Genomic DNA, 23,820 nt, shown 5'->3' on the forward strand with positions numbered 1-23,820 from the left:
GCTATATGCTTTCAGCTCTCTGCCTCTGAGCTATTATCTATGACAGACCAAAATAAAAACTTTCACTTTACGATCATGGCATAAGAAACTAAGAAGCAAGTACTCTGTGCATCCAGAACTTTGCCTGGAGAAACCCAACTAGTGCTCAAAGGCATGGTCTTTCTTCTCTTCCTCACTGAATTCTCTTTCATAATCAAGATTCCTTTACAGTTAGTATAACTGGATGTTCATATATATAAAATCTAAGACACTAACTGCAAATAAGCCTGTTAGATGTCCACTGCTAGACAGCTTTCCAGGAGAGGGAGCACACAGGTGTTTAGCTGCAGCCATCCCCTCTGTCCTGTTCTCCATGCCTTCAACAGACCAGCTGTTCCTTGTTCATTGCTAATGTCTTAGAATTTAAACCAGAATATCTTCTTTTCTGTCTTTTGCCTATCTTTTTTTGAACTACCAGGAAACAAGAAATTATGCACGTTTAACTTACCCAGGATTTTTTTTAATTATGTCCACAGGACTAAGCTGTTTTGAATGCCTTCCTTCTCTTCCTAGCTATAATCCAGTGTTCAAGGCCTTCTCCTCACAGATGATGCCACAAATGAACAGCACATTGTGTCTTACTGTGTTACCAAAGAGTTGATGTACTCCTCCGACTGAACATCAAGATTTACTCTTTCACAGAACAACCAGTTCTTCTTCCTGTTTCAGGAGTATTCTAATATTAAAAAAAAATCTGTAAGTTAGCTATAATAGAAACCAGTGACATTGATCAAATACTACCTTGGTCAACCAGAAGGATGCACATCATCTGTGCATATCTGATGGACACTATTACAAATACCTGATCTTGCACACATGAGATGCAGGCACACACACTTTAGGATCAGTACTTGGTGTGGCATCTTGAAGAACCAGTTGCTTTACACTGTGTGTCCTAAGGTTAAGAAATGCTACATTTCTGAGCCCTTTTTACACAGTATGCCTTTGGATGAAAGGCTTCCCTGCCTTCACTCATCCGTATTGGAACTGCATGATTCTATCATATTTGACTATCTGGATGGCAGCAACTTTATTTGCCAACTGTATTAACCCAATATGCCCAATTGTAACCCTTTTTCCTTTGGGAGCCTAAGACAGCTGGTGATTAAAGTGACTGGAAACAGTTTCTTCAGAACAAATCATCATTTATTTATTCATTCACCCCAAAGGTACATTACAACCAGAGCAAAGAAATAAAGCTAAAAAAGCCCTAAACACATTTCCCGTTATCTAAGCTTTAATCTTTTCTCGCAAGATGTGGTAAGTTTCATTCAGCTCTGTTACCTTCAGTACATGGATTGGGAGACGGCCTGCTTGCTGCAGTCACTTATTTTCCATCACAGATTTATCTCTAGCCATTGCTGATAACCTGCTCCAATCCCATTCATTCCTAGGCCAGCATTTTTTTCAGGCTTGACAAACTCGGTTGATTTTTAGTCTTAGGTTTGAAAAGGGGAAATCTCAGCAGTTAGTTTGAAGCCAGGTGGGGATGTTGTCCAGTGTTTTCTTTTGGATCATTAGTATTCTTTCTAACTGTATTTTATCAATACCAGTTTTACATTTCCTGTTTGTTCCGTATCTTCCTTAACTCTGTGCAGTCAGATAAGTTCACATCACTGTGCACCTCAGTTCTCCTGTTTGATATTTATATACATATGTAAACAAAACAAAACCATGCTCCTTAATTGCCTAGTTCTAGAAATAAAGAAGTAACTGTTCCATGATGTGTTTCATGATGGCATCTTTACCATCAAGGTGTTGCACAGTGCCTCTTGCAGGGGAGTGATGATTTGGATCTTAAAGGAATAGCTTGTGTGTTGGGAACATGGACATGAAGCATGGTAATTTGTTAATTTTTTAATGTTCAGAGAGCAATAATTACAAGTGTTAGTATCTGGAAATGGTAACCAGTGTGAAATTTATAAAAAGTCTTAACTGGTGAAGACTACTAGAGTGCTTTTAAGAATGTATAATGTCAGTAAGAGCTAGGCCCTTTGTACATGGAACAAAATTGGCCTTTAAAGCAGCCTAATTGCCCTTTTGCACCACTCTAATGGTGTTGCTACTTACATGATCGGCAGCATATTCTGCTTTAAATGACTTTGTAACGTAGCAAACTAAAACCCATCCAAGGTATTTTAGCTTGCTCCCTAACAAAGTGCAACAGTGCACAGGGCACTGGAAGCCGACATGCTTGGGGAAGCTTGAGCTTGGTGGGCTTCCAGTGCTCCGTGCATCATCCTGGCTGCCTTCTTCTTCTGCCAGCACACCCAGCCACCTTCCTGCCACCTTGCTACTCTGCCTAAAGGGCAAGCCAGCCATTCCCAGGCAGTCCCAGGTGGTGGGAAGGTGGTGAGGATGGTGCAGGGAAGGGGGGCAAGCTGCAAGCAGGCCAAGCAGTCCCTGAGCTGTGGAGGACCCCGCTGCTTCCCTCCAGTGGTGGTACCCCCCAGGTGGCACTTCCAACTGGCACCCAGCCCAGGCAGTCCTGTGGGGCACCAGCACTGTGGAGGAAAGCACCAGGGCTCACACAGCCCAGGCAGGCAGCCAGGCTCCAGGAGGAAAAAATAAAAAAGTTCAGGCTCCTTGCTACTTCCCCTGCCTTCAGTTGAGCCTGCCTGCACAAGCTGTCACCAGGTCACACAGCCCCTGAGGATTGGGCCTCTGATCTTTGTACATGCTACGGGGGTTTAGTTCTCCCTAAACTGAAACGGTGGGTTTCCCCATCGCATGTGCAAGCACGCTTAGACTTACAGTTCTGGAGGACATTTGCAGTTATTGTGAGGAATGCAGCCATTGGCATTCAGACCTCTGGCCCAGTTGAATCCCAAACTGTTTATACAAATGAGTGTTCAAACATCTGGTTTTGTTCTTCTGAATCAGCATTTGGACAAGTTAATTGATTGGCAGGAGGCTGTCATTTAGAGTAGGTTTTATGAGGCATACTGGCTTATATGGCTTAACACATTTTGTTCAGGTCTAATTTGCTTTGTTCATTTTACTGAAATTGGCCCTATTACTTCAGTAATTATTTTCTGACACAAGTTTTCACCTGGGATATTTCTCTTCCAAGGGCAGGGATTGGAAGCCTAGTTGAAATCATTGAACCAGGACTGTTTATAAATATGACAGAATCTTTTAAGGTGACTTTAGAAAGACTTAATTTCCCCCATACAGCAATTTTTATGATGAATTTTCTGTAAAAGAATTGAATCTTAGCCAGTTATCACTTTGACTTCCTATTCTTAAAAATAGTGAAGGTTTTGCATTATCTGATACAAGGTATCTTAAAAAATTAAGCAATGCAAATCCTTAATTAAGAGAATTCATTTTAAGTACACCTAATAAAGGACAGATCCCTACATACTGATTCACATCAAAGGCAAAAATTATTAGTTCAGTGTCTCTTCCAAAAAAAAATAGCAGCTTTAGCTATGTCTAATGCATGCAGTAGGCAATGGCCCAGGGCAACAAAATGTTCAGTAACTATGGGCAACTGTAAGCTAGTGAAGTATTTACTAGTTGGGAATAGAATCCCTTTTTTTGCTGCTGTTTTGTCTCTTTACCATATCAAACATAAATGAATTAAATTAAAACTATTTCAAACAATTTTTGGTGAGAACATTGCACTTGGAATACATTTTTATTTGTCTTTTGTTTTAGCATCATCGTTTTAGAAGGCTTGCCAGTTTATGATGTAACTGTAGAGGTAATTGTTTCTTTTTGCTTAGGAGAGATTTTGAGGAAGGATTGGAAGGATTTTTTTTTATTTCTTTTTACCAATGTGTATTGTATCTAGTTTAAATACCTTTATAGACCGTGATCGCATACAAGTTACCTTGTTAACTAGTAATTCTGCCTTTTTACACAATGTTATATGGAAACTGTTGCACATTAGGGTTTTTTTCCCCAATCAGTAAAATTTACAAGGAAATATTGTTTAAGTGCATAGCAACTGACTGATTTTGCTAATGAGAAATTGACAGGGTTGAAGAATTTTTGCAATTCTATATAATGTATAACAATATAAAAAGTCTTCAATGCTCTGACTTTTAAATCTAATGGAATTCATTGTAAACATTTTTTTTAATTATGTAGACTTTCTTTTGTTCTCATGAATATCAATATGGAGGTGATATGCTTTTTTTATTCTAAAATGTCAGGTATAAGTGGACATTATTATGTAAATTAAAGATCATGGAATTTTAATATTATCTCTTCCTACCACAGGCTTTCTTCATTCAAATTTGTGAGACTGAAAAGACTTCCCCCCTACACTAGCTATGATGACCATATGAATAATTTGATTATTGTACTTCGGTTAAAAAACTAGAAAATTTTACAATCTGTTATAATCTTCCCCCTTTCCTTTTATCTTTTCTCTTTTTTGTACAGGTGATTTCTATTCACTCATTTCCAAGCTGCTAGGAGAAAGGGAAGATGTTGTTCATGTCCATAAGTATAACCCTACAGAAAAGGCAGAATCAGATCTTGTAGCTGAGATTGCTAATGTAGTCCAAAAGAAGGATCTTGGCTGGTCTGATGCAAGAAAGGTTACAAATCGTGATGAGAGGGACAATACTATTCTTGTCAGAGACAGAATTCACAAATTTCACAAACTAGAATCTACCCTGAGGCCACCAGAGAACAGACCTTTCTCTTTACAGCAACCTAAACATGACGAGGGAAGCTGGGAAAAAGAACGTACAGGAGGTGGGTTAGGGGTTCATTTTAAATAATTCAAGGTAGGAGCTGTGATCCACATTAGCAAAATCTGAAGGGAATATCAATTGATGCTTGAAACTATTTTGCAAAAAGTCTTCCTGATTATGGAGACTTCTTTTGCATTTTTATATATATAAAGTCTCAGTGATTACCTAGCTAATACATTTTTCCCTTCATTTCAAAGGGAGATTATAGTCTCCTGGGAAAAATAGTTTATTGTTTGAATCTCAGCTAGCAGCCTTGATGATTAAACAAAATGTGATCCATTTAGCATTAATTCTTCTAAACTGATATAAGCAAAAATGGATATAACAGTGATTTTTTATGCAACTGGCTTTCATAAAGTATTTAATGACGGGGAGCTCTACCCATTTTATTTTTCATCCAAATTATCAGATTATAATGCTTTAAAAATTGAATTTTTTGTAGTTCCATTATCAATTTCTCTCTAAATCAGGAAGAGTAGTAAGTGGTTTCTGAAGAACTGTGTGGAAAGTCAATATTTATTAGGCGTTTTCCCCTCTTTATTTCAAACCAAGATTAGCTATTCTAACTAGCTGGTTTATAACTCGTTCCCTTCAGGTTTCTATGACAGCAAAAACCATAGAAGCATCATATTGTTTTATTTGTGTTGTGGTCTCTGTGTGGTATTGATTGTGATTAGTCTTACTTGCTAATGTGGAAAGACAGATAATGCAGCATGTGAAGAGTGTCTCATAAAAGTAACTGATATGTATGCATGGCAGCCATCAGTGTGTGTGCGAGCCATAGCAGCTCACGCTTGCTTTTATGTTGCAAAAATCCAGCTTGATGTTCCCAAATACATTGTTGCCTACAAATATAAATTATTCATCATCTATTTGATTTCTATTTCAGTTTATACTATTAGCATGTAACACATCCTGCTTGCATGACGTTCAAATACAGTGTATTAACTGCCAAATATTGTGTTTGGTATGTAATTGCAGACCAAAAGTGATGACCTCTAATAGTACATTCTTATACTTGCTTTAATGAAATCCAGCCAAAGTTTTTTGCAAGAAAAATGTTAAGAAAATGATGGAGAACATCTACAATAAACCTAATTTTTCCTTTTTTGCCAAGTAATTCAGGAATAACTCGATTAAGGACACAGTTACAGCAACACAAGTGCATGGAAAATCAGGCCCCATGTTCAAGAAATGCACGGTTTTGCATAATCTGTTTTTTAGGTCCAAAGTAGAAAGGTGGGACATTTTAGAGGAAGAATATTATTAAAGAATATCCCTTTTATTTTAATTTGGTTAAGAAGAGTGAATATTGATTAAGTGATACAAGTCCTGATTAGACAGAAGACTAGCAGCTTGTTTACAGTGCTTACAGCAGAGCCTGTGTTTTGATTGGAAAAGTAGATTGTTGGATTTTTATGCTTGGATATTTGAAGTGAGAGAATGAGAGAAACGCAACAGACACTCCTTTAAAATATTTTATTTAAAGCTTATTTCCCCTTTTTAATCAATAAAGCACTATGTAACTTACACACACAAAAATTTTGAATGATAAAGCTGTCAGCGCCATCTTTTGGCAAAAGAATGATTATCATTATAGTAATGTGAAATTTGAATCATGATTTTGAAGGGAAAGATGAAACATTGATTTGCTCTCGGTAACAATTTAATTTGAAGCAAAATTATGGAAAAGGAGGTTCTAATTTATTTTTTTTAAATAGATTTGATTTTTTTTTTGGTAGATTTAAAAAATTGTTGTACATTCTTTGCTGTGGTTGTATATACAAGTGTTGCGAAACTAAAACATAGTTGCACCAAAATTACATAGTGGTAAATAGTTTCTGTCATCGAAGGTGACTATATTCTTGAGTATGGGTTCCTAGTACTAGTCCAAGTTTGTTAGTTCATAGTGGGGGTATCTACACGTGCCATTAAGGCAACATGATAATGGTGTTTATTACTGCACCTTAATGGCATGTGTAGATGCTCAAACTGCTGCGGTTCAGGGTTCACATGTAGATACTGCACCCAGGACCACAGCAGATTGAACCACGGTGGAGCAGCTCTAGGTTGGTAGGAAACCCTGGGGGTCAGTCTCAGGCTCCAGAAGGTGGCATTGGGGCTGGCTGGAGCATGAGAGTGCCCCAGCATGTGGAGCCTTGTAACTAGGTGGCAAGCAAGGGTCTGGCCCTCTACTGCCTGAGCTGACCAGGTGCAGTGTATACTCAGGACAGCATGTACACGTGCAGTTGGTGCAGTTATTTTGTCTGCCCTAATATGGTACTGTCCCTGGCAAAAATTAGTTTCCTGTGGTCCAGTAGCATTGCACATGTAGAATGTGATGCTTTACACTGCAGCAAACAAGCCTAGTGCACAGCTAGCTATATATGTAAATGCACCCAGTGTTAGTTAAATTTCTGAAGTTTTAACTATCATATTTACTTGATTCCAAGAAAATGTGTTTTCCCCCAGTTGGCATGGGGAAAAGATTTCCTCATAATTGCATACAAAGAAATATCACTAAATACATTATCATTAAACTGCTGCGAAAAGTAGTATGGCAGCATGCAGATGTTTAAAAAAACCCCAAAAATGGCACTTTATTTTAAATTCCACGCACGCCCGCACTGAACCCAGTTCAGGCCCAGAAGAGGCAGGGTGTTATCATTTGGCCCTGGCTTGACCAACGTCTGTACAGATTGGGTGTTTTAGTGCGGCTTTTTAGTGCTTTTATCTAATAGCTGATTTAATCAGCTTTAGCTAAAAGCACCAAAAAGCCCTGCTGAAACACCTGATCTGTATAGATGCTGTGGAGCTGAGTCAAAGTAATGTGCTGCTTCTTCCAGTAAAGTGTGCTTTTTTGTTGTTGATCTTGTTTTTTGGGGTTCTTGTTTTTTTTACATCTGCAAGCAGCCTATGTGCTTAACAATGAAAACCAGCTGTGAAGTTAATTAAATGCAGTCAACAGCAAACACTATTATAAAACACATAGCCCACATTAAGCCTGGTGCATATGATTAGTATGGCCCCACCCTTCATGAGGTGAAACTGTGCCAGGTTGCCCAGTGCCTCATCTGCACATAAATTTTTTGGAGCATCCTAGGACTTGTGACAAGAGCACTTGGTTTCAGTCATGGCTGGGGGCTAATTAGCATGTGAATCCTTTGTGGCAGACATACTGAGCAGTGAGCTGTGGGATCGCCGAGGAGCACGGGGCAACAGTAATAATATGCACCAGGCTGAGAGAGGGTGCAACAGAGGGATTCCAGGTTTGGAGTCATGGCTCACCATAACTTGAAACTCTTTTGACTTTGGTGGGGCCCACCTCAATGAACTATATAGTAAATCATGAGTCTTTTAGCTTTAGATCAGTATCATGCACGCTTTACAACTTATGCATACTTACCTAGCAGGATGAATGAAGTCTTTGGGTACTACATGTAAAGAGCAACAGTCATGTTTAATTTCAGGGTTATTGTTTTCAGACTTGCTCTTCGCTTCTATATGCTTGGGGTCTTGACTATAAGGGGAGGTGAAAGAGGCTGCCAAAGATAAAAGTTGCAGGGAAGTACAAAACAAAGGGCTACTTGATCCCCTGGCTTATTTTCCCTCCTGTGGCAGTGGCAGTGGGACAAATCAAAGGCAAAGCTCCAATAATTAGATTCTATACCTGAAAAATTGTAACAAATTTATAAATTTTCCATATATAGGATTTAATTATTGGGAGGTCATCTTATAATCAGTCATCTTCTATTTGAATAAATATGGTATTTTAATGTCAGTAGTATTTGATTTTTTTATATCTACCTAATTTGCCTGAAACGGTAATTAACCAACATATTTATTAAAGTAGAAATGGCTTGTTTTTAGACAAGTTATCTAAAACCTTGTTCTATCACCCATAGTTCGTTAAGTAGTATCTTACTTCACAAGTAGGCCATAGTCCAGCAGTGGTCAATTATTTTGGCTGGCGGGACATTTAACGCGTTTTGGTGAGTTGTCACAAGGGCTGCACATGCAAAATCTTTCAGAACATATCATTTTAACAAAATATAGATAAAAATCATATACTAAAATTCAAGCATCTACTGTAACATATTTTAATTTTATTTTTAAAAATGTTGCCCTGATTATGTGTTTTTGAGCAGTGTATATAAAGGCAATTGCATAAAAGCTTCAAATAAAATCTTGCTCTTGTATATTGTGTGGGGAAGATGGTGGGGGGGGGTGAGCTTGTGTGTGTGTCAGTAGGGCTGCCTGTGGGCTAGGCCCCAGGAGCCAGCCAGGGGTGGGAGGAAGGAGGGAGGGCAGAGGGGGCACAGGCAGCAGAGCTTACCCGGGTAGTATGGTCTCCCCCCGCCTTACCCACCATCGAATTCGCAGCTACCCCTGTGGGTGGTGCTTTGCTTGGGGCTAAGCCCTGCGTGTTCCCACCAGAGGCAGCCCACACTATGCTCCAGCTCATGCCCAACTTGGCCAGTGCGCTCAACTTCCCGGTGGGGCTGCTCCCAGTGTGGCTGTAGCCACCTGGGTACTGCTTGACTCCTCCCACCTCCAGCAGGTCCTTCTCCTTTTCCTGGCCCCACTGTGCCACTCTGGGCAGCACATAGCGTGGAGAAGGGCAGCAGCTATGGGGACGTCTGTCAGGCACCACCACACCCAACTAAGTGAGAGGAAAGCTGCAGCTTATGGGGCAGTAGCTCCAACTCCCAACCACTTTTCACCTACTCAGCCACCCACAGGTGGTTGCTCATTGCACTAGGTGGGTCAAGTGTGTGAAAGGCAGCCTGGAGCTGAAGCCCTGTGTGCTGGTGCAGGAGCTGCCCTGCTGCAGCTCCCACCCCCTGACCTGGCTGGGCATGTGTGCCCAAAACATGTCCCCACTGCTTCTTCCCTTCCCCAAGGAACCTGCTGCCCAAGTGGTGCAGCAGAGACAGGAGGAGGAGCAGCCCTGCACAGAAGCAGTGCACAGTGGCTGGCTCCATTGGTGGTTGCAGGTAGGAGTGCGGCATGAGCTGCCCCAGGTGGAAGCAGGTGGGATTTGGCACCATGTGGAGTCCCACAGGGGCAGCTGCAGACTAGATCCAATTAGTTGCTGGACTGGATTCAGCCTGTGGACCGTATTTTGCTCATCCCTGCCATAGTCAGTGTGACCAAACTTGAAAAGAGTTTGATGCTACCATACTGTTAACTGCAAGTACTACCACTATCCTAATAATTGAGTGTATAGGTTACTACAAGATTTACTCATTGGTATTCTATGGAGTTTGATTATAATCAATGAGACTCCACCATGTTACAACACTGGAGAACAGCCCCCTGTTAGAAATGTATAAAGCTCAATATTTACAATAGATTTGCCATTGACTAAATAAAGAAATAGTCTCAGATGCATTGAATACGAGTTCTTTATCTTCAGTCGAGGTTTGAAGATTGAATGAGCTATTTGGGTATTGTAACAGCCAGTTTTAGCATAGAATTAAATGAGTAGTGTTACAGTATTCTCTCAAATCATAGCTGTGCAGTAGAATATGGTTATCTTATTGAAAACCTACAACAGATAAAAAAATAAAAATAATATACTATTCAAGATGTTGAAAAGGTGATCAAATTAATAGATAATGCCAGCTAAATAGAATATTATCACACAAATCCCAGGAAGGGTTTCACAGCATTTTGACTGGTAACTGTTGTTGATCATTAAGGAATTTTTCCCTTGTTCGGTATATAAGTGGAACTGTTAGGGATTTTTTCACAATATATACTTATATCTAACCTCACAGAGGAAATGAAGCTTAAGAACCCAAAATTCAGGTTTCTTGTAAGTGCGTAAGCTTTCTGATAGTATGAGACACCTTATTTCATAGACCCATCTAAAACAAATTGTGTGTAGGGTAAGTTCACAAGGTATCTATTTTTGTTTACATGAGAAAATTGTGTTGTTTATGCATGTGTTCAAAATTGCGTCCTTCATTCTCTGTCAGGCCACAGATAGAGATAATGTAAGTTGTATCATGGAACACTAATCATTTTCCCTGCAGCTGTGGAGTTTTGTTAAATCAAGCTTACCATTATTTCAATGACGATTTTTTGTTTTAGACTTCTGAAACTGTATTTTTAGATTAATTATTGTTGATTATCTAGTGTTCATATGCATGTCTTTCTCTGAGTCATGTTTTTCTAGAACACACATGACTGTTGCATCTAAGCAATACTCAGGTTAAAAAAAAAAAAAGAAAGAAAGAAACCCAGACTCAAGTGCTTCTGGATGTTGGGCTCAGAAATATTTTCCATTTTTTCCTTCTTAGGTTGTTCTCCTATGGTTAATCTTTTATGTCATCTCACCCTTTTTGACGTCTCCCCATTCCAAGTCATGGTGATGGGAAAATACAGTCAGAATAGTTGGCCTTTTAAAGGTGCCTTAGATGTGGTCACCTTTTGGTTTTTGTATAACCTGTTTTGGAAGATTACTTCACGTCTAATTTCACTGAACTGCAAATGCTTTTTCTTCAGTCTTGATGTCCTAAATTTTGGGATCTGCTTTGTTTTAAAGTGCAGCTTTCTTGGCATAAAAATAGATTTGAGTATGTTGATACAGCTGGGTCTTGGCCTGATGGTAGTCTTAAGATTGTAACAAGCTTCACATCAGTAGTTTTGGAAAGGACTATTTCAGGATGCAGAATATAGGATGATGTGCTCACAATTACTTTTTTCAGTTTGAGAAGCCAGGATGCCATGTTTTGCACAAGCTCTAGAATTGTTGTTATTTCCATCTTCAGCCTTGGGCATGGTGAGTTGCTATAAGCCATTCGACACATGACAGATTCAGGAACTGCTCTGATTTAGATTCTCCACTGAGGTAAAGAGCTGAGGAGTCTCCTAGCAGGTGGAAGACAAAGACATCTTTCAGCAGACCTAGTGACATTTTGCCTCTGGCTCTAAATTGTTGATCCTTACAGAAGTTATTCCATTTATTCTGTAATGAAAGCGCCATGCCCAAACCTGAACTGAGCAAGAGATCTATTTGTAAAAGTCAGGCTATGATCATTTTTCTTTCTCAGCACTCTGGATTTTTAACAGTTTCTGGCCTTATCTACCCAGACCTTTCATCAGTAGTTCACTTACCTACATGCAAGTTATAAAGATTATACTCATGCAGAACAGACGTAGAAGCAAATAGATTAAATTAAAATTCAGTTATAACATGATTTGATTCTGTCCTCACTAGCTAACCAAGCTCTTATCATTTTATTGTCTTCTCCTGTGCTAATTTTTTTGTGGTTTTGATTAATCTGTATTGAATTAAAAGAATATAATTTTCCAAAGACAAACACATTTTTTTATTCATTAACAAGTCTAGGCCCCACGGTAGATTTTAACTTTTTTCCTGCATTTTAAACTTATCTTTTTCCCAAAAATGTGTCTATAAGAATCTTGTGGAGAACTCGGTGTCCCATGAACTATGAAATGGAGTACGTTTAAACAAGACTGATCAGGCATTGTACCAACGGAGCATTGACTAGACCCAGCCACCTGGGCCTTGGGTTTCCTCAGTCTGAGCCTAAAGATCAAATCAGTGAAAAATCAGTGTGAGGAGAAGGAAAAAAGATGGCATAGGAGATTAGTTGGACAACTCATTCTGCTCTGAAAATAGTACTGTCCTTATCTTCCCTCCACAGCTCTACCTCTTCTTTAAGGGACTGTTTTCATTTGCACAACGGAGTTAAAAGTCATTATTATACCTAGTATTTAACTAGAGCTGTCTCTCTACTGCTTTCCCAGAATTGAGGAAGAGTGTTTTTACCTGAAATCTTGTCTAACATCTTTCTCAAGTATATAGTTGTATTACTAAACAAATCTTGCTATCAAAGGAATCTTTGATAAATTTTTCCGAGGCTGAGCAGAAATGGAAGGGGGAGGAATTAAGTCATGCATTCCAAGAAAAGAGGGACTCACTACTTCGACTCCCTTGCCCTCACCAATTCCCTACCAAGAATAGTTATTAGGAAGAAAAACTCTTAACAGGCTGAAAACAGGTGACAAATCTATTTGCCCAGATGCATACAGATCAGGGACTTTTTGGCAAACCATATAAGGAAGAGCTGAGGGACCTGGGCTGCTTTAGCCTAACGAAGAGAAGGTTGAGAGGGGACTTGATAGTGACTTATTACTATATCAGAGGAGTGCATCAGGAGCTTGGTGAACAACTGTACATTTTGGCACCCCCGGGGAAGACCAGGACCAATGGATACAAACTCCTGGAAGGCCGCTTCAGGCTTAATACCAGGAAAAACTCCTTCACAGTCAAGGTGCCCAGACTGTGGAATAAACTCCCTCCAGAGGTGGTGCAGGCAGCTGCTCTGGAGGTTTTCAGGAGGGAACTAGAGAGTCATCTTGCTGGGGTCACCTAACCCCAGTTGTCTTTCTGTCTAGAGCAGGGGTGCTGGACCTGATGATCTGCAAGATCCCTTCCAGCCCTTAGCAATCTATGAATACAGAAACTTCCAGTACACCATGATGTTGCTTCCTGGATAATTGTCATTAAACCATTTTTATTAAATAAAATACAAACGTATGAAATTTGCTGTTTTGTTACAAGAGAAATAGAATATGTAACACTGCCATGGAGAGAAGAACCTGGGTTTTAAGTTTTTTTGATGTAATGTTTTTCACTTCAAACCTAAACATGGAACTGTTTCAATACCCATGGAACTTATGTTTTAAAAGTATTTATGTGATGATTTTTTCTGGTTTAGCATGGCATTGCTGCAAATAAAAAGTAACCAGTGCAAACAAATGACCTTGCAAATTTCCTCTTGTTTCTACACCTCATGATGTTTCTTCTTTAGAAGCTCTAGAATGAATACACTTTCAAGATCTCCTACTCCATTTTTCACTACAATATACATTTAAAAAAATTCAAGTCTTTCCAAAGCTAGCTGTTCATATATAGAAATCACATTTCTTTAATGGGTTTCTTAATACATTATATTGGCTGCAATATGCGAGAATTAGAATAATCAATACTGAGCATCAAAGTGCATATGTTTCACACATTTCCCAGACCATCACAGCTACAATCTCTCTCCAACACCACTGCAAGAACAAAAGCATTCTTGATCCTACTCTCTTACCTCTAGAAGCCAGAGCAGCAGCGTCTGCACAGAGAAAACTTCATTGCCTTACTTCAGGGACTTAGCCCTGAGTTAGGTAACAAAACCACTGCAACTTATTGCAACAGGTATAATGATACACATAGTTACATTACAAATTAAAAACATATCAAGGGATTTAAAAAAGCACAGCTATAATGGTTTAATGTTACTGGAAGACAATGAATCACGATGGGCTTGTTTCCTCTGAATTAGTAGCTTGAGTTATCTGTACTCATATTAATTCTGTACTCATATTAATTCTCATATTAATTCTTCACAAGTTAGCAAGTCAGCACTTCATGAGTGAGAATCTGTTTCTGAAGAGCTTTGAATTAGCAGCTTAGAGTAACCAAGACGCCCTTTATTACTACATGACCTGATTCACAGCCTGTAGTTAAAAAATTCCTAGACCTTAAACGCTGGAGGATAAGTGGGAGAGGAACAGGGGGAAAAAGTCATACCTTGTTGACTCCCTTTCAGCATTCACTATCTGCCACTGTGTGATATAGAATACTGGGCAAGACGGAGCTATGGTATGACCCAGTGAATGGCTGTTCTTATGTTCAATTTAGCTGGAGTTTTAGGTACAACTTATCTTGAGCAGAATGGTTGTGTGTGTGTACAGTAGACTGGTTAAGGCCAGTAGTTGAGTTGCATCTTGAGCTAATACTGCAGAGAAGGCAAGCCAAATGACAAATTAAGTTAATAGTCACTAGCATTAGTGTAGTACACTGTAACTCCATCCTGAATGGGGATGAGCAATGTAAACAACGAAGAGTGTTTAAATGGGTAGGTGGGGATACAAGGATTTTTGGGAAGATTTCTGAACTATTTTCTTCTGTTCAAACCATAAACATTTTTGGCATCACTCACTGACCACTATTGATAACATCTTTTCCCCCCAAAATTAAAATCCTTAGGGTAGAACAAACACTATATCCTACTATGAACAAATTGAGGTAAAAAGCAAACATTTGTGAATAGTAAACAAACTTAGACATAATACTATAATTATTTAATAATCTTTTTATATAGCAGCAGGATGAGAAATGACTTCACAAAGAGACTGATTCCAATTTTCAGAGTTACTCTCTTGCTAAATACAGTGCTTTTGATTCATTGTGTGAAAATCAGGTTTTGGGTTATCCAAAAATTAGCAGGAATTTCTGTTCTCAGAAATAAAGAAATTAAATGAGTTGACAGAAATTCCTTTCTTCATTGCCTTTCTGCTTGCCCTTCCTTTTAGCTACTTGCTCTTTGGTATATAAATTACTTCAGACAATGTAATATGCTAACTTGAGATACATATATTACATAGGATAATGGGAGGTTTTTACCCTCTGAAAGTACACAGAGGCAACGTGCATGGTGTTAATAATTTGTTCAGGTTTCTTCTTTGTGCATTGGGGAAAACAGGGTTTGCTCTCCATCTGTTTTTGTTGGTCTTTGAAAAACACAGACTTTGACTGTGATTGTTTTGGATCAGCCATCTTTGATACCAAACCAGTCAGAATCAAATTGACATTTTTAAAAAATTTTTAATAAAATGATTGATATGTTAATAATAGATACTCACTTTGCTGATTATATGTATTTAATTCAGTCTCTTAAACCATAATATAGTGTGTGCATACACAGTTGGTGATAAATTCATATTCTGTGCATATGTAGCATATTAAGATGGAGAAAAGAATAAAGTCCAAAGTAGGTTCACATATTTTCTGTCATCCTATGTAGATCAAGATGCCAATGCTTATGCATGAATTATATTTTTTCATCAGAAAATTACTGCTTGCAGTCAAATTGGAACATGTTTCATGGAAATACTGCATGTAAATAAATAAACATAAAATCTCTGCTAATTCTTGCATCATAACATTGTGAATTTTCTCCTGGTTTCATGTTTTCACATAAATCTACTTCATGATTATTTTTATTATTTTTTAGATTTCCACATAGAAGAGGTAGTAGACTGGCCTGGAATAAACATTAAACTAGGCCAGGTTTCTGGATTGGCCCTGGACCCTGAATATAACCTAGTTATCTTCCATAGGGGTGATCATGTATGGGATGAAAAGTAAGTGGATAATTATCTTATGCTGTGTGCTGAATGTATTTTCTTTTAGACAGGGTATTGACTCTGATTATGAGGGTGGCCAAACATTGGACAAGGCTACCTAGAAAAGTTGTGGAATCTCCACCCCTGGAAATTTTGAAAAGCGGGTTACATGGATATTTGGCAGGGATGGTTTAGTCGGGGATGATCCTACCTTGAATAGAGGGGTGGACTCTGTGACTTCAGCAGCCCTATTTTCGTATGATCATAAAGAATTTAGCCACTTTTTGTTTTTAGAGGCTTAAGCAAATAGACCTAGGCTTAGATTTGCTTGCAGAGAAGGAGGTAGCTGGTTAATAGCAGATATGAGACTCTGAAATTACTAGATTTTTACAATAAAAGAAAATTAGTGCATAACATGGTACTTTCTGTAAACAAATTTTGATCTTCTAATTTGATAAAATGTAAATATCTTTCAATATTGTCCCATAAAACTTCAAACTCTTACAATTACCACTTTTGCACTATTTAGTGTTTGAGAGGGAGAGGGAATGAAGTTCCAAAATAAGAACTTTTTATAGAGTGATATTTCCATCTGATATGTTGTAACAAGTACTTTTCCTCCAAGTGATTGTCCACATACACATTCTCACTAGTAGGTGGGTCTCATCCTGAATTTTGACTGGAGACATTTTTGCCATAGCAGTACCTTAAGTGTGATCTCATTCTCTAGCCCTGCCCCTGTATGAAGGAGAAAGAAGATAGTGTACCCTTGGCCTCTGTAGTTGAGAGGAAACTCAGAAGCAGGAAATGCATACTATTCTTAATCCACCTGGCTGTGGGGGCATGAGAAGGGGTGGGACTAGAGCATACTCTCCAGGTACTGCTAAGGCTAAAAAAAAGTCTTCAGCTGAAACTCAGGGTGAGAGAGAAACTCCTTAGTAAGAGCGTGCATGTGGACAATACAACTCGGCATGTATTCAGTTACTGGCTTGTTAATACATTGACTGGGGTTTTCAAAAGCACCTAAGTGGTTTTGACTTTCAATTGGACTAGCATTGATTAATTACTTATGTGCTTCTTGAATATTCTACCCTTCTTCCTTAGTACCAAACTCTTATCTTTTGCTGAGCATGCATGAATTAAATTGATTTTGGCCTCATTGTCTACCTTAGAGCAGAATTTTGTCTGTAGAGGGTTATATTAAAACTGATACTGGTGCATAAACTAAATTCTTGCAAATATTAGGGGGAGTAATTAGTCAGTAATGAGTCAGGTAACATTCTTACTTCAAAAAGATATTGTCAAACAGCGTAGAAGGACCATGTGCTGGTGTACTGTCTTGATTTTGTCTTCTGTTTTTATTTTACTTTTGAAAGCTATTGGCATAAACTCTAAAGCATTCAGGGAGCAGAAAGGAAATGCAGTACATCTATAAAATATGGTTTATTGAACATATCTTACAAAGGATCTGTTTTCCATGCACATAAACATGATGGTTAGGAGTATCTGTTTCATCTGTTGGGAATTTTAGTTCATCACAAGTCTCTAAAAGGTTGTATTTTATAGATTATTTTATAGGCATCAGTGCTTGAAACAGCTGTTCCCTGTCCTCTGCACAAAAAGAGCAATCTTTTTGTATTTTTTTTAATGAAAACCAGTATGTTTTAACCAGATAACCTGATGGATAAAAAGGAAATTGTAAACTTCTTGTATTATTTCAAAGTGATCTTTCTATCTTAACCATGTTTATCTATACAGCATTTTATTTGAAAAAGTGGTACATGCTATAGGTTGTGTTGTTCAGGCTCCCACTGAGAGCTTTTATTGATCTGAGTATTTTTATTTCTCCTCCCACACATGGATAAAATCCTATTCTTTGTGTCACTGAAGAAAGAAGTGAATCAAAGACATTTCAGAATAAACCGACAGATTTGGTATTGGTGTGACTCACTTCATTTCACTTCTAAAACTTGTGGTTTGAAAATCTGCCAATTATGATACATCCACCCAGAGACCAAAGATACAACAGCAGCTAAGGATAAGAGCTTCTGGTATAACTACAGATCAATTGTCAAATGCCTTCCTAACATTTGAAGACATGGTTTTGTTGATAAATAATTGCCAATGTAGGCAGCATATACTTGATTATATTGGCTCTTCCCCATTTAAGTGGGAATGTGAAAGGAAACGGGCAGAGTAAAGAGATGTGATTACTTAAACATGGTGGAGAAAAGTATAGTTTAAAAAAGAACCCCAAAGTAAGTGATAGCACAAGCTTTTCAGTACATCTTTTTAGTTAGGAAAAGAAGGTATCTTTTTTCACACTGCACATTCTGCTATGAAGACCATTCAGTCTCAGAACCACAGTACAGGTTTAAAAGAGTGGTAGCTATATTCATTACTCGTGTTAGAGGTGATATCTTTTATTAGAGAAACTAGATTTTTGCAAAAACATTTTTTCTTTAATTGCAAGCTTTCAGGCACAAACACACTTCATCAAGCATAGGAGAAAAGATAGTAAAAGTTCTCTTTGGTAGAAATTAAAGTTCATATTTCATAGGAGAGTTAAAGGTGTGGTAAAATCTGTTTAGAACAGTTCATTTTATGTAGGTTAGGCTCAGAGAAAAGTTGGAATAGCCTGTTTACCTCTCAGTTGTTCGGTGGCGAGCAGGATGTAGTCATATTTCCTTCGGGCTAGGGTGTTTCATATTTCACAGAAGAGTAAAAAGATGGAATGCTCTTCTGGGCAGGAATTTCTTATGTAGTCAGGTATCTTTGAGCTCTATGATGATGCACATTACCTTGAATAAAGGCAGGTGCAGGATCTCAGTTTTCAGGTGGTAAAGTTTGCTCCCTTCCTGTAAACTTATGAAGATTTCATTAAAAAAATCAGCTAAAATTTGGTATCTTCCATGAGTCAGATATCCAGCTTGTGCCATATTGGTCTAGAGGTAAAAGGAATCAGAGGTGATAGATTCTATTAGACCAACTGGATTTTTGCAATAATAACAATAATAATTAATTCTTTAATTGCAAGCTTTTTTAATTTGTTTAGTTGCAACCTTTAACTCTCCTATGAAATATGAATTTTCATTTCTACCTAGGAGAACTTTTACAATCTTTTCTCCTATGCCTGATGAAGGGGGTTTGTGCCTGAAAGCTTGCAATTAAAGGAAAAAATGTTTTTGCAGAAATCTAGTTGGTCTAATAAAAGCTATCACCTATACCATGAGTTTTGATTCCTTTTGCCCCTAGACCAATACGGCTACAACCTGGATACCTGACATATGGTAGTTATATACAGAAACTTGATGTTGGTTATATGCCCTCCATTGTGAGTCCTTGCAGATGTTACATGTATGGTACGATTAATGTGTTAATCACACCACGAATTGCAGTGTGCCACATGTTCGGCCAGTTTATGGTGTCATAAATGTCATTGCCACCAGTTTGTAGGGGACCTTAATTGAATAGGTAGCATGTCTCTCCGGACCAGGGGCTGACCCAGTAGATGCCAACAATCAGCTGACTGTTAGCATCAGCCCAGAACAGTGATGTCTTACTTTAAATGTGTTCAAAGCTAGATTCAAATTGGCTCCATTGGTGTCTACCCTTAGGCATTGAAAGGCCTAAAACTTGGGCACTTCTCTAGTGAATAGGCATCCAACAATGATGTCACATGAAATACAGAATACTTAACACCTAATCCCACTTCTGACAATAGGTACATAATAGAGATGGTGCTGCAAGCCCTTTGCTCGGTATTTTAATGGTTAGAGCAATTTACCTGGGTTTTAAGTCTGCTTACTCTGAGGAGATTTAAGTCTAGATCAGTGATTTTCCAATAGTGCCCTAATGACCAGGTTATAGGATAAGCTGCTAAGACATTTCCTCTCCTTTTGCTGAAGTTGGGCACCCAGTGGTGTTAGAAGGATAGCAGGGAAGAGGGAGCATGCTTCTGCAGTCTAGTGGGTAGGGCAGTCTGGTAGGTGAGGGTAGTCCTGATGTTCAGTTTGCTGTGGTTTGCTCTCTTTATTATAAAGTGCAATAAGGATCGAAACAGATGTTGCCCTTGGACCGCCATAAAAATTGTTGTGACAGCACAAGGTATGAGCAAACAGATGTCCAAGCTGTTGTCATGCTCCAGATGCCCAAAAATATTGATGCAACCAAAGATAGTCACAGTTTGACACTTTAAATGAGAGTACCACTGTTTGCTTATGGTGTGCCACAAGAATTCCTCTGAAGGGAGATTCCTCTGAATCTACCGCATTATATAATCAGCCTCTAATGTCATAAGAAACTTGCATGTTGGACTTCAGTGTTCTCTACACTGGGCTTCTTGAGCTTGGAGCACCTAGGTACTTATTTGTTGCCTTGAATTCTATTGCAATTAATATTAGTACTGGGAGACAGCTAAACTCTAAGTTCTTAGAGAAGCACTGAATCCTAAGCATGCCCCAAGTATGTGTAAGGAGAGCCATCCCAAAATGGATGGGGGCTATGTATACCTTTTGCCTAACTACAGTTCCAGTACCTGCTGTCAGGGCTTTTACAGTATAATAAGACATCATCCTTGAGTCCTGGAACAGCTGATCCACTTCATTGGCAAAGCCCTGCCTCTCCTGGGGCTTCAGGGGTGTAATCCTGCAGCACAATAGCTACAAGCTGTTGAGGTTAGTATCATCAGGGACCCAGGCTCTGCCATTTGCAGACACATGCCCTGGATTGGGGCACAGCTGTGAGAATTCACAGGGGTTGCTTGCAGCTGTGCATCCCAGGTATCTTACAACATTAGAGGCTGATTGTATATTGTGGCAATTGGCATAAGACCAATTTGAATCGCTCTTTGGAATTTAGGTAGTTAAATTCTGTCTGTCTGATTTAAGTGCCTATGGTACCAAATTAAATTTGGCCTTCAGTTTTTAGAAAACCTGTGGAATGGGGAAACTAAAACAAACACCACTACAACCCAGAACTAGAGAAGCTTTTTGCATACCCACTTCTAGAGCTTCAAGAGCTGATGGGCTGCCCATTTCTATAGTATGGGGGATGGTTGGATTCTCCCAATTGTTTTTCCTTTGGCTAGTTTGATTTCACTGCTTTCTTCCACGTGTTGTGACATGGAAAAAGATACAGGTCAGTCTGTGAATGCTTTGCCCTATGATTCTTCGTCTTCCCCTTCAGCTCCACTAGGTAGACCAGGTGTGGACAACTATTTGGGCCTGCGGGTGACATAAAGAGTTGTGTTAAAGTATCACAGGCCAGGTGAGCACCCCTCCCCTCCACACAACAATTCCCCAAAACTCCTTATGTGGGATGGGGCCACAGGTGGGCTAGAAGTGGTGTTCAGGAGCAGGAGGGGCAGGCAAAGGTAGTGTTGCAAGGCGGTTACAGCGCAGGGCCGCAATCGCTGCCTACACGTTCCTGTGACACGTGCTGGTTCCATGGGCAGGGGCATGCAGGGAACAGATTGCGGCTCGGCCACGGCTTGGCCCCATGCTGTGGCCCCTCCCCAAGATTCTGGGGTCTCTGTAGAGACTGGCTGGGAGCTCTGCAGGCAGGGTGCCTCAATTGTGTCTACCCAGAGGAGTGTACTGCCTGTGTGGTGCTTGGCCAGTTTCCATGAAGACCACGGGATCTTGGGACAGTGACAGTATGGAGCCAAGGCCAAGGCAGAGCCCCAGTTCTGCAGGATTCGTACCCAGTGCATTGTGGCTGTGCCTTGGCCTTGAGCTGTCACCACACCAAGATCCTGGGGTTTCTCTGGCCTCTCCTAACCATTCTGCTCCCAAACACTGCTCCCTGCCAGCCTTCAGCTCCATTCCAGCCATCTGGCTGATCTCCCTGCCTGCACAGATCCTGCCTCTGGCAGTGGATGTGGGGCAGATGTGCTGGAGTGCCTGGGCAGCAGGGTGGGTCTGGTGGCAAAGACAGCCAGAAGGAGCCACCATTGCTGCCTGGGCTTCTGGGAAATGGAATTTGGAAGCCGTGCTGCCCCAGCCTGGTTGTGTGCCTGGGCAAGCACTGCGGCTTGGGCTGCCCCTGCACTTGGGCTGGGTAGGAACCCTCTATGGGCTGGATCCAGACCATGGACAGTATTTTGCCCATCCCTGAAGTACACAGATAGTGGAGAATGCCTTGTACAGACTTTCGTTACTAAGATCACTATGTTAGGAGGTAGCAGAGATATAAATATCTTTAAATTTTTAATCATTCCAATAATGGAAATTGTTTGGATTTCTTTCCTGTTTCACTGTTCTTGGTTGCAGCAAAGTAAAACTGATATTAGCCTTACCTAAGCTAATATGTATAGATGGAAGCTAATATGATTAGATAGAAATATGCAAAGTCAGTAATTGAATTTACCATCCTCCAAAAAACCATAAATTTTGATGAATTCTGGGACTTGGTCATTTTGGGGGGGGGGTTTCCAAATGAGTGCTCTACTGTAAAAAGAACCAGTGCACAAAATGTCTTCATGTTTTATTAATATATGCCATAAAACAGTAGGATTCTCATACAACACAATGCAACTTAGTGAAAGGTCTGTGCTGCTTATAATGCAAGCCCAGTCTGCTTTAGAACATTAAACCTAGGCAGCTTAATGTAGTTCTACAGTGCAAACACTGTAACTTAGTTTCAGTTTATGAATTGCTCCCGTGTTCCTTCCGCAAATAAGATAACTTTTAGTATTTTTTTTCCATCAAAGAATCAAATTCCTGTTAGTGCTCCTATGTACAGTTATTATAAAGAGCTTTTTTCTGTTGTATTAAAGTACTTGCTATTCAAAGTGAAACTATTAGAAGTAGTCATTGAAGCACATAACAGAGTAGATGAATGTCCTAGGCTCTGCCACTTTGCCCATCATTGTTCAGAAGAGCAAGGAAGGAATTATTTATATGTTTCAAAAAATAAAACCTATATTATGGTAATATGAATCACATGATGCATATTTTAATGTCAGGAGAATATAATCTTAAAGGTTTTCTATTTGTGGTTTCTCATAAACTTAATAAACAAATTAACTAAGTAATCAATGGAAATGGAACAAACTTAAGTAGTCTATCACTTACCCAAATCAAAAATTCTAAGTCTATAAAATATTTAATGTTATGAAGGAGTTGTGCTGCTACTACTGTATTGTATAAAGTATTTATAGCTTTATTCACAGCCATGTCTTTTTCTGTAAAGCATGTCCCTATTTACCAACATTCCTTGATCATAATTGGATTGATCTCAAAGAGACTTTTAAAAAAAAAAGGAAGAAAATGGGAGAATTCAAGTGTATCATGTGTTCAGACATTTTAGTTGAAAATGAAATTACATTTTCTGCACTTAATTAGATTTAAGTTTTGTTTGAAAGACTTATGCTTACATGCATTTCATTAGTGTCTGGTTTCCTTTGAATGCTGAGCACTTTTTATAAAAAATTGGAATGTGTGGCAGGGACGCCACCACAAACCAAGACTTACCTTGTGGCCAGAAGCAAAGAGAGGCACGAAGCCAATGAGACATCGCTGAGGATCAAAGGTGCGGAGGGGGAGAGGCTACCGCAGGAAGATGAGTTGCACCGAGACCAGAGGGAGAAAAACTGAAGTGGCTACACACTTTTATGGCAGCATGCTGACCCTGGTTCGCTGGCTGGCCCTTGGAGTGGGGAGTAAAAACCCTACCAGCCAGTCTTCAGGGAGGACCAGAAGTGGTTCCTTCAGAAGTCCCAGAGCATCTGGAGTCATATAACGGCCCTGACAGGGGCGAGTGGTGGCAACCCCAGGAGGAGGAATGCCTGAACAAAGCTGGCTTGGCAGAGCCTGAACTCTTACCTGGGACAAGACCTTGGATACTGGATGCA

General features: G+C 39.4%; 1 protein-coding gene across 7 annotated transcripts in view; it reads left to right on the plus strand.

Annotated features, from left to right (window-relative positions):
• PAM (peptidylglycine alpha-amidating monooxygenase) overlaps positions 1-23,820 on the plus strand; it is a 269,026-nt gene that overhangs the window by 219,900 nt on the left and 25,306 nt on the right. For 4 of the 7 annotated variants that reach the window (XM_090038336.1, XM_090038341.1, XM_090038334.1 and 1 more), the window contains exons 15-16: positions 4,435-4,752; positions 15,854-15,983. In XM_090038336.1, the coding sequence (XP_089894462.1) occupies positions 4,435-4,752; positions 15,854-15,983 (448 nt within the window). The remainder of the gene's footprint in view (positions 1-4,434; positions 4,753-15,853; positions 15,984-23,820) is intronic. The other 3 variants (XM_090038338.1, XM_090038339.1, XM_090038340.1) reach the window with 1 other exon arrangement.

Source organism: Crocodylus siamensis, chromosome 3 (genome assembly GCF_052110815.1).
Source record: "Crocodylus siamensis isolate JL-2025a chromosome 3, ASM5211081v1, whole genome shotgun sequence".
In the NCBI taxonomy this organism is placed as follows: Eukaryota; Metazoa; Chordata; order Crocodylia; family Crocodylidae; genus Crocodylus; species Crocodylus siamensis.